Raw genomic sequence first — 12,274 nt, 5'->3', positions numbered from 1 at the left:
GACTTCGGAAGAAGCAAATCCTGTTCTCCTTTCCATTTGTAATTAACTGAGACAGATAAGGACAAAAGAAGTTCTGGTTTTGCCCATCCCCCAGCAAAACATAATCCCTTCAAATTTCTGCTAGTTAAGAATAAATGACTTTAAAATACTGGTTTAGGGGAAATATCTCAATATTTCCAATATTTCCAATTTCTCAAAATCTCCAGAGAAAACAGTAAATTTCTTTCAGTTCTTCCAAACTCCTACATTCTGCTGACACTTTTTGAAAGTTAAAGAATATTTGTTTTTTGAAGGAATCAACTTTCCTCAGTTTTACAGAATGGTGATGCTGCAAGTCTTTAAAAAGACTTATGAAAAAAACACTCATGCAGGAAAATCCAAAATTCAACCACTTGTGGGGCACAGAAAGAAGTTGCGTTAGCCACAGTATTCACTGTAGGCATAGACAGGAAGAGTAAGGAACGATTGAAGTCGATTTTTTTGTTGAAGCATTTAGTTTATCTGCTCCTGTTTTGCTACCCTGTTCACCTGTTTGAGATGGTCATTTAACGCTCCATGGTCTAAATGAAAAAAATCACTAATTCATACAGAACATCTGAGGCTTCAAAGACAAAAATCACCAGGCATGAATGTCAAACTGCAATTCTGCTTGCTGTGTTAAGTGATCTGCAGAGAGTGCCTATATGTGTCTTGTGATCCCTGAAGGTGATCCTGGAAAGTGCTACAACTCATTGTCACAGTAAGAAGACTTAGGAACAAACTGATGTCAATGGGACTACTTGTGAGGTTAAGGCAAGGAGGACTTAGTTCTAATCATATAAATGCAATGTGGTGTAGCAGCCAGTTCAACAGCTACCGCCTTATTGAGATAGTAACTTGACAAAGTCCAAAATTATGAGCATTTCAAATCACTTCCTCAGGTAATACCATTAACCTGGTAGTATATAAAATTGCTTACTTTTCCCAAACATGAAGAGATGCTGGAAAGAAATCAAACTGTTGTATGCAATAGTGAGTCTTATTACACAGCAATGAGCCTGAAGGATATTTACTGAGTGCTGCTACTGAGAGGGGGTAAATGCTCTGCATGTCTTGTCTCTGTATTGTATGCACGATGTGCTGACAATAGACATACTCAATCCCTGCTGCAAAGACAAAATAACAATCAACATCTGTGGAGAACAGCTTCAGTGGACATGAAGATGGTGTGGGGGTCAGAAACAGGAAACTAAAGGTGTAGGACAGAGGCAGCTGCCCATGCATACCTTAATCAGAAGAGTTAAAAGCCAGTCAGGTTCCTCCTGTCAATCTTCAACCAATCATAGAATGATTCTCTCACCTCAGACAAAGTTTTTGAAGTAATTTTACTTTTTCATGGAATAACAATGGTTGTGGTTGGAAGGGACCTTTGAAGATCACCTTTTTAATACCATGGTTCAAGTTAGACCACACAGGGCAGGGCCATGTCCAGATGGATTTGAAATACCTCCAAGAACAGAGATTCCACAACCTCTCTGGGCACCCTGTGTCTGTGCTTGGACTCCCTGCAGTAAAGAAATGTTTCCTGATGTTCACACAGAATCTCCGGTGTTTCTGTTTTCATTGTCTTTGTTCTCATCACTGGCAGCTACTGAAAAGATCCTGGCACCATCTTGTTTACACTCTCTCTTCCAGTATTTATCTACATGAATAAGATCTCCCTTGAGACTTCTGTAGGCTTTTGTAGTGTTTTTTTGTTTGTTTTGTTTTGGTTTGGTTTGGTTTTGGTTGGTTTTGTTTTTTATTTTTTTTTTCCCAGACTATCTAAGGCAGAGAGTGATTTGAATATGAGAAAATGGGACAGGAAATTACAGAAAATTGAGTATCTTACATGAAAAGTCTGAAGAATATTCAATGTTATTGAAGGATTACACAATGTAAAAGAAGAATAAAATTCTTAATATCTGGGAGAAACAAATAAACCAAAGAGAGTAAAGGAACAACAGTAAGAGAACTTTGGTTTCAAAACTGTAAAAAAAATGTGTCTGATATAGATGTGGCCACATAATTTTTGTGAAGGATGACTGGAGCAAATTTCCCAAATGCCTCTTTTTCAAATTATCTAGATTAAATTTAATATCGTTATAGAGTACATTCCAGTAATAGACGTGATTAGCAATGGTTTGACATAAATTAAACAGTGTGTTTCCAGCTGAGATGGTCTCATTTTTCAGGAAGACAAATGACTGTACTATAAATATATCCTTATAACTATATCATGTGCTTTCAAAACTGGTTAGACAAGCATCCACACTAACAGGCATTGATACAATCACCTGCTCAGTTCCAGACTGACAAAGACACTTATGACTTCCCACAGGGATATGGCCCAGCCGATATTAAGCAGATCAGGAGAAAAAGGACAAGAGACTGATAACATCAAGGGTTGAGTAAATTTGCAAAAGTCAGAAAATGAAAAAACTAATAACATATCTTACCTCCCTTTATCTTCTCTGAAATGCTAAAAATCTACCCTTAGGCTGAATAAGAGTAAAGCTAACAGATATACAACAGAGTTACTTTAGGATAGGCAAATTTTAGCAGGGAAAGGTTTATGCAGTTGCATCATGTTGGCTGCATCAGATTTTGAAGAAATTATGAATGGAATGAAACTCTCCCATACCCCAGAACTGAGATATGAGAAAACCCTGCTTATTGCACTACTCTCCTGCCATGTGTAAATGTGTGCATTGCTCTTTAGCTACCAAAAATGAAATTACTTTTAAAAAGAAAAAACCTAAAGAACACTGCCGTCACTTGTTTAAAATAAGGGGTTTGTGTTTACAAACGATACTGTAGAGTGGTTTAAAGACTGGGAATATACTTCTTATATTAGCCCTACTGATCATCAAACAAAACTGGTTTTATGAATTGAAGCCTGTAAGCTCAAATCTTGTTCTCCTGACTCACTTAGTGGTCTAATTCAACCAAATCACCACTGGAGATGACAACTGACAACTCAAGTAGGCAAGACATGAAGTTGTAGCCTCCATTGTTCAAGCTGTGAATCCCCACTCTGCTCTAAGTGAGAGAGAGTGGGTGTCACTGCTCCACAGCCTTTCAGTACAAGAGCTATTCGCTCAGGTCTGGTCTCTGCCATTAGCCTTAACCTCATTTCCACAGAGTGTAAGATCATCTTTCAGATAATGGCCTACTTTCTGCCACATCTCCAGGCTTAATAAACCCTGTGCCTACGAGGTTTTTGTTTTTTTTTTTTTTTTCCTTGATGCTTCCTGAATGCATTCAATCAGTTCTGTAATATGAAAAAAATAAGAATTATATGCTTCATGATGTAGCACAAAAATAAGAATGGGTAAACAATAGAGAGCCAGGGACAATGAAGGACTGAGTAACATGAAGGAGAGGAAAAAAATAAACACAGCAGAGATTTCCTATGCAGCATTCTTCTATCTGTGCTAAAGCATCAAGTCAGCCATCCATTATTTCCTTACCCCACAGACTGTTCTCATATTACCATACACTCTGTCAAAGTAATTTTTATGTTTACTGGGCCCAACAGAAAAAAAAAAAAACAACAACCCAACAACTATAGCAATTTCTATTAACTTTGAGACAACTATAGCAATTTCTATTAACTTAAGAGTACTGGTATCTGTAGAAAAATGCATTAGTGGTAATGTAATAACCACAAAGATCAAGTACCTTTATATAAGACAATCTTGTTTTGCCTAGCTTGAAACATTAAACTCATATAATAATTCATTTTCTATCTAGTGTATCTTGAAGCATCTGAGGATGCTGCTTAGCTGTAATTCCAAGTCCATAGCTGGCTTTTTTTAAAAGGACTTAACATATTCTACCAGTATTCCTTGTCAATAAAAAAGATGTTGCTTCAGTGCTTGAATAAGCCATATTATTTTACTTTGTAGAGAAAATAGTAGGAAATAATCACTCATTCCTCTTTTTATAGCTCCCAAATGATAAATATAAATGGTATTACAACCATAAATCTAGAGATATGCTTTGGCAGTAATTTTGGAAAAAATGTTTCCTGAAAACTGTTTTAGTGGTTTTTGCAGAATAATTCCAATCAAAGAGTTATATACATTTGCAGTTATATACATATGCTTTTACTTTTATGCCAATAATCTAATCTATGCTGACACTTTAGCAAAGAGTCCATGTATTATATGAAAACCTTAGTCTGTATTTTGGTACAATGACACAAGGGATGAGTTTATATCTTCAGACAAATTTAACAGTAATTAGTTTTTGGAAATATTTTCAACCAAAATGTAAGTCAAGACAGACACACTAAGTGAGATGAATGTAGTTCATGTTGGTCTGTGGTATATAATTTAACATACAATAGTGTATGTTAAATACAAAACAATTGAGATTTGTGGGAAGTCTCAACACAAGATTCAGAGCATGTTCCTGTGATTAAGAACGCATAGATCACACCAATATTTCAGATCTTCTTGTAAATTCACTTAACTGCTGAAGAAAAAGGTGTGGCTGTGTACTACAGCTGTAACTGCACCTATGCAAACTGATCTCCAAAGTCTTCAAAATCTGGAAAATCAGGAACAAACTTACTTCCATGAATATTATACTCTGGAGCTCAGAGTTCAGCAACACAGAATTATGAAAATTTCTGCCTTGGCCCTCCCCTCTACCTCAATGTCACTACTGTGGAAATACTAATTCATATGACTAAAGGTCATACAGAAATTATATACAAATCAATGTCTCTGCCTAATTTGTAGGTATTCTTATGTTATAAACCCAAAAAACTAAGTTTAATTTTTTGATCGGAGAATTGGAAAAATTTTAATATCTGCCTGACAAGTTTTTACTAATAATTAGTTCTATCAAGAAATCCTCATACCATTGGAGCAAGCAAAATGCTTATGTCCTAGAATAGTTAAAGCAATCTCCATTTTCTTAAATAAAACGATTGTTTGAATTCAAATTCCAAAATAGTTTCTTAATTGTTGTGGTAATTGTTTTGCTATTACTGTCTCAGGATAACTTGTTTTCAGTTCGATTAAATATTACAGAGGTCTTTTTAATGCTTTCCAGAAAGCTGTATTGCATATTGCCCAAAATGCCACAGAGAAAATCAAGAAGTTTGCTCCAAGAAGAAGAGAGCACTGCTCAGATGTTTATTCTGCTGGAGAAAGCAGAACGGATCTAGCGAAGTGTACTGGTTTTGACTGAGGTCGAGTTAATTTTCTTTCCAGTGGCTGGTATGGGGCTGTGCTTTGGATTTGTGCTAAACACAGGTTGATCATATAGAGATGTTTTTGTTATTGCTGAGCTGAGCTTGCACAGAGCCAAGGCCTGCTGAGTAATCTGTACTTTTGGAATCTACCTCACAAAGTTAACACAGTGATGCCTCGTTCCCCTGAGATCTACTCTCTTTTTCATGCTCTGGTATGTTCAGACTGTTAGAGCTAAAATTTTTCTAAAATAGATCTTCCACTATGATACAAATCTCCTGTGATCTCCTTTTTTTTTTTTTTTTTTTCCTTTATTTTTTTCACTAGTACTGTGGAACCATGGTTTGAGATTTGTACATTTTTACCTTTTTGTATAAATCACAATATATATTTGTGTTCTATAGTATGGAACTAAGGCTAATACCATCAAATAAATCCCCTAGTACTCTTGTAATAGATGTGGAAGATTTGTGATATCTTTAAACCATTCACTGCAGGTCTTGAGCCCTTAATTCAGCCAATAATTCTTTAGACTGCAACATGTTGCTGCAGCATGAGTCTGAAACCAAAAGCCAATGTGATACCTTGCTTTTGACCTCTGTAGTAGAAATCAGTTGCATACAGGCTGCAGAGACATTCTTTTGAGCACATTTTACATTGCATAAAAATATCTTTACAATGACAAGGAACTTTTCAATATAGCTCAAGAAAAATAGCCATAAAGTTTAAAATCAGTCTGAATCTTCAAATGTAACAATTATGTAAAAAAGATAACAACTGCAAATCTTAATGACAAAAATTACTCCATACTTTTAACCTTGTTTTGCAACTTCAGTTGAAAATGGCACAAATAAAAAAAGCTTTTTTTTTAATATGGATAGCTGATATGGCTTAGGTTAAATTTAATTTGGGGAAGGTTCTGAAAAAGTGTTTATTTAATTTTCCTAAGCTTTTCCTCTAGTTCTGCTATTCTGTCAAACATGTATTGTAAAATCTATATAAAGAGATTTTGTTTCTCTAGGATACAATTCTTCTATGAGATCATTGATATGTCTCTAACTTATTTTCAGTGAAGCTATATAGGCTGTCCTTATTTTGCTTCAGTGGCCTCCTATATCACAGTCACTGAAAGATGGAAACAAAACTATTTTGATTTTTTTATGCTAGGCAGATTGAAAAGCAAGTTGGCAGTTGCTTTTTAGGTGGAAACAAATTAAACGCTAAAGTATCGTTAAAAGTTCTCTGAGAAGTTGCACAACCTTCTACAATTCCTGGTTCTTGACTGTCAAACACAAATGTGCTTTTAGCAGGTTGGAAACAATGCTGTTATTAGCTGACCTCCTTCTGCTATTTGGTATACCATATGTCTTCTATAGATTGCATATTTGAGGTACAGCTTGATAAGCACTTTATTTGAAAGTTTATGTTTAGACTCCTCTGTGAGGGATTCCTTCTTTTTTGATACAGTTTTCACTATGACCACAAGATTTATACGACTTGAAAGTCTAGGAATTCTTTTTTTTTTTTTTTTTTTTTTGGTAAGTGTTATTTCAGCCTTATAACTCACTGCACTATTTAAACACACATGGCTTTTAATTAAAACATACTTTCATATATACATTTGCAGGTACAAGTGGTCTTACTGATGTCATTGGAACTACTCAGCTATATTTAGTTAAGATCACATCTACATACTTAGAGACATTTAAAATATATTTTGGTTTCTTATAAATCATCCTACTGAATCATGGAAAAGCCCAGAAGTGCCCTCAGAAGATCTTGTACATTTACTGCACCAGGGGCTTCACTCTCTTGTTTTTTCATAAATATCTTAATGTTCATTCATTCCCCTTAAGTCATGTCTTACATCTTACTCACTTTTTCCTACACGTATGGCTTGAGGCTATCTATCAAAACCCTCCTTAATTCACAGTAATGTATGCCTGTAGCAAAATTACAGAGTTATCTATAGAGCAGACAGGTGTAGATTTATAGGAGTGAGGAAGGGGGAAGGGCTATGGCTCCAGGATTATGTTAAAATGGGAAATTCTGATAATTTATTTTCAGCTAGTATTAATTTAGAAATGTGTGGGGTTTTTAAAGAATAAGATTACAGAAGTGAAAATGTGGTATTTACTGCCACCACAATGAGCAGTGGTAAGCAATTATAGCAGAGGAGTGGCATGGGCAGGACAAATAGTTCAGCAATATTTCCTACATAATCCAATAAAAATCTGGAAACCTTTGAGATAGAAGGATATCTCAGCAGACTAATTACATTGGGTCCTTATTGATTTATAGGAGCTATTTTTCATAATCATACCTTCAATTTTAATGACCATTCTGAACTCTAATACTTCTGCTCAAGGCCTGCAGCTTTAACCAGTTTGGTGTAACTCGTTCATTTAGTATCTATCCTCTCTACTCCATCATTATAGATGCCAATAAGGATATTGAATAGTGTTAAATATCAAAAATGTTGCATTGGACCACCTTGAAAGAGTTCTATAGCCATTCACAACTATCGAGTCCTACCTCTGACCAAGCAGTCCCTTGTCAACCAGATCATGGCCCTAAGTGCCATATCCAGTTGTTTCTTAATGCTTCCAGTGATGGTGATTCCACCACCTCCCTGGGCAGTCCACAAACCCTTTCTGTGGATAAATTCTTCCTGATATTAAACCTAAACCTCCTCTGGCACATTGTAAGGCCATTTCCTCTTCTTTCTTATTTCTAGCTGCCTGGCAGAAGAGGCTGACCCACACCTGGCTACAGCCTCCTTTCAGCCAGTTGTAGAGAGTGATAAGGTCTCCCCTCACCCTCTGGTTTTTTTCCCAGGCTAAACACTCCCAGCTCCCTCAGCTGCTCCTCACAGGACTTGCACTCCAGACTCTTCACCAGCCTCATTGCCTGTCTCTGGACATGCTTCAATGCCTCAATGTCCCTCCTAAAGTGAGGAGCCTTTCACCAAACACAGGATTTGAGGTGTGGCCTCAACCAGTGCTGAGTACAGGGTGACAATCACTGCTCTGGTCCTGCTGGCCACACTATTGCTGATCCAGCCAGGATGCCGTTGGCCTTCTTGGCCACGTGGGCACATTCCAGCTCAAGTTCAGCTGCTGTTGACCAGTAACACAAGGTCCTTTTCTGCTGGACAGCTTTCAGCCACTCTTTCCCAAGCATGTGATGCTACCTGGGGTTGTTGTAGCTGAAGTGCAGGACCTGACATTTGGTCTTATTGAATCTCATACTTTTGGTCTTGGCTCATCAATCCAGTCTCTCCAGACGCCTCTGCAGAGCTCTCCTCCCTTCCAGCAGATCAACACCCCCCCAGCTTGGTGTTGTCTGTGAATTTACTGAGGGTGCACTTGGTCCCCTCATCCTGACCATCAATAGGGATATTGAAGAGGTCTAGACCCAGCACTAATCCCTGGGGGGGTTACCTCTGGAGACTGGTCATTAACAGGGTGAGGCAAAATTCACCACCACTCTCTGGGCCTGGCCATTCAAACAGTTATTTGTGCAGCAAAAGTGCACCTGTGCAAGCTGTGGGCTGCCAGCTTTTCCAGGAGAATGCCATGGGACACAGTATCAAAGACCTTGGTGAAGTCCAGGTAGACAACATCTACAGCCTTACCCTCACCCACCAGGTGAGTCACCTGCTCATAGAAGGAGACCAGGTTAGTCAGGCAGGATCTGCCTTTCCTAGACCTGTGCTGGCTGGGCCTGATTCCTTGGGTGTCCTGTATGTGCTGTGTGATTGCACTCCAGATCCTCTGTTCCATAATTTTTTGGGGCACTGAGTTTAGGCTGACAGGCCTGGAGTTCTCTGGATCCTACTTCCAGCTCTGTTCCCCTGAGGTTTAGAAGAGTATTTTACCTTTGCACAGGAAAGGCTGATGACATGTTGATCTTTTTCATTTGTGACAATATCCACAACACTATGTCTGTGTCCTAATAGCTTCCCTGTAGGGCTAAAATTAACAACAGGATTCCACAAACGAAGGATTCTGTCATTACCTGAAAGAAAAAAAATAATTAATATATATAGTCAGAAAGATGGAATAGTCACTTATTTGTATTACAAATAAGCTTTGTAACTGAGAGCTTAGTGTTCATAAGTCTCCTTTCATTCAGGTAGACTACTCCCACATAAGGACGTGAATTTTTCATTCCAAGGGCTGGATTGCAGCTTATGTTTCATTGCTTATCCACAAACACATATTAAAAATGCGTAACTGATTAGCTTTTCAAAGCCTTTTTATTTTGCTAAAGGAAGGGCAGGGACACTGAATGGGACTAGGTGGACTAGTCCCAGAGGAGCAGAGTACTTTAACAGAAATACAACTGGGGCTCATATTTTGTTTCCTTCAAAGATGTAATTTAGAAAAATGTCAACAAGTTTTTGTGTCCAGTTAGCCAGGACACAAAGGGATAACCTCCTTTATGGAAGAAGGTGAACATGCAGAAAGGAGTGGGCATGAAAGTGGAGGGCAGACAGAAAACAGTAACTGCCAATGATTTAGTCTGTAGTAAAGTAAATGAGAATTAGGTATTTCATACTTGTATGTTCAAACTTTGAATTTGCCTACAATTTAAGGAATAATCTTTGATTGTGTTGTAGGTGAATGTTGATGGGAACTATTTTGCTAACAGTTCCCATAAATATTACAAAACACAAGGATATTAGAAATGTATTTTGACTTTCAATTCCTGGCAAATATTGCAAACTATATGCATCTAATGAACAGTCTATGTTGGCATACAAGAAATAAAACAGACACATTTTGTCTAGACTTCTGTTTGAATTCTACTTTTATCTCAGCTTCAATTAAAGAGCAAAAAGCAAAAAACCCATAGACTAAGAAGTATTTGCCCCAAGAGAACCAGCTCAATTATGTTAAGCGTTCAGCTCAATTATGTTAATCATCTTCCTTAAGCTTGTTCAATCTACTCTCATTAGTCAGTCCCTCCATTTCTCTCTCCAGAAATCTATTCCTTTCCTTCTTAATGCAGCAATATGTGATTTGTTTAGGAGCACCCCATCTCCCTTTTCCTCCATTAAACAATATTGTTCTCTCAGTTAAATTGATTCCACTGTTTATGTGGCTTCTCTCTAAATGAGAGAGGCTCACTGAAGGAATGATCTACTCTTAAAATAGCTACAACAGAAAGCCATTTTGATTTATGCCAGCTCATTTCACAAGTGTGACTGAGAATTCAACTATGCAAACAGCTGTAACAGCTGTACCAGCACAATGGAGGGAGAACTTCTGCACAGGAAAGGAAGGCCATGTGTAAGTAGCTGACTGGCTTGAAACTTCAAGGGGAAGAGATTATTTTTTAGGCAAAAGTACTCTAGACAATCTGTATATGCTGTAAGCATGGCAGGAAGTAGCTTAAACGGGTTATAACTGCACAAACGGTTTTTGAAGCCTTTTTGTATGGGAAAACTCCAGAATGCGGTGGATGTCCCTGCTCACTTCCTCAGAGTTTGTGTTAGGCTGTCCCAGACATGTCCTGCAAGTTAGCAGAACCCTTGTGACCAGGTCAGGGTTTAGGGTCAAACAAGTCCAACATTGCTTCAACAACGGCCCCATCTGGGGCTTCCTTACCAGTCTCAGACGGAAATTATCATGTCTTAAGATGATGGAGAACTGGGCAGAAGTTGTTGACAATATCTGATCAACCTGACTACCTGCTGGCTGTACTTTTTAGGAACAGAACCTTTCTTGGTCTTCCTAACTGCTCTGTTCTTTATATTCCTGAAGTGATGGCAGATGATTGGAGGGGAGGATAGTGACCTTTAACTTTAATTCTAGCACAGTTTTGGTTTTTTTTTTTTTAAGAGTAGAATCACTAATAAATGTCATTTATTTCAGATATTAACAAGAAGATCAAGTGACATTTGGGAAGAAAACCTTTCCCTACATTAAAAAATACTGTTTGCTCTTCATGTGAAAGAGTGGATTAATTTTAGTTCCTTTTACTGATGTGGAGATAATCGTAGGTTTTATTATAGTAGATGTGCTCTCTTCTCTGTTTCTGGACTAATGCCAGATTGGCCCTAACGTGCACTGCTACACTGGAACATTTCCTGGAACGTTTGTTCTCTCCACACTCCAAATATGCCTACAGGATTCAGAATCCTGACACAGAAAGTGTGGGTACCAAGCACATTCAAGAAAAGCTTGAAAATGATCTATCCAACAGCAATTTTTTAGGATTTTCTGAAATCAGTGATTTGATTCAAAACTGATGCAGTTGTGTGTGGTGCTTTCCATGATAAATAATTATAAAAACAGATGCTTAGGGTTTTTTAGAAGTTAGATTCTACAACCACAGGTCTATTCTAGCTAGATGTTATGGACTCAAATACCTTCTTTGAACATGTGATGCTTTGTCAAACTCTTGCTAACACAGTTTTGCAATTTGTGTGGTATTACAAGCCTGCTGAGATGTCTGGATTTCAATGGTGAAACCCACTTGAGAACAATAACATATTTGAATGAAGAAATACTAGGCTTAGCCTGGCATCCTTGATAGACTGTAAATGAAAAAAAAATACCTCCTGGTTTCTTTCTGTGCTGCTACTCTCATACAAAAAACTCCTTATCCTTTAAAAGAACTAGTCTTTCCTTCAAGTCTGTCATTTAATAATCTTGCTCTATAATGTCTGCAAAAACTCTTCAGAGTTTGTCAGTATGATAAACTAGTAAACCAGTTTATCATACTGACAAATGTCTCTTTTTTCCTTCGTGCTTCCTTCTCTGTCTTTGTATGTCCTTAAATGTAGATGGCATCATAGAAGAGTTTGATATGCTTCTAAGAGCTAATATTAGAGAAGATATGGTGATTTCTATCACTGGAATTCCTGTGAATTCCTGAAAATGTGCTTCACTTGGTCCAGAAATTCACAAAGGAAACTGAACAAGCACAGAGCAGTTCCTTTTATATGTCTTAATCTTTTACTGTTAGATTTAGAAATCACTAATAGTTTTTCTTCTGCTTCACTGCTCACAGGAAAACCAAAGCCATATTTGAAATAC

The 12,274-nt window shown here is 37.5% G+C and overlaps 1 protein-coding gene across 3 annotated transcripts in view; it reads right to left on the bottom strand.

Moving 5' to 3' along the window:
• WDR64 (WD repeat domain 64) overlaps positions 1–12,274 on the bottom strand; it is a 68,005-nt gene that overhangs the window by 28,249 nt on the left and 27,482 nt on the right. For all 3 annotated transcript variants that reach the window (XM_040060224.1, XM_040060222.1, XM_040060225.1), the window contains exon 12: positions 9,106–9,245. In XM_040060224.1, coding sequence (XP_039916158.1) covers positions 9,106–9,245 — 140 coding nt within the window. The remainder of the gene's footprint in view (positions 1–9,105; positions 9,246–12,274) is intronic.

This window comes from Hirundo rustica, chromosome 3, assembly GCF_015227805.2.
Source record: "Hirundo rustica isolate bHirRus1 chromosome 3, bHirRus1.pri.v3, whole genome shotgun sequence".
Classification (NCBI taxonomy): Eukaryota; Metazoa; Chordata; class Aves; order Passeriformes; family Hirundinidae; genus Hirundo; species Hirundo rustica.
The sequence above is the reverse complement of the archived record's forward strand: the minus strand, read 5'-3'. Positions and strand labels throughout refer to the sequence as shown.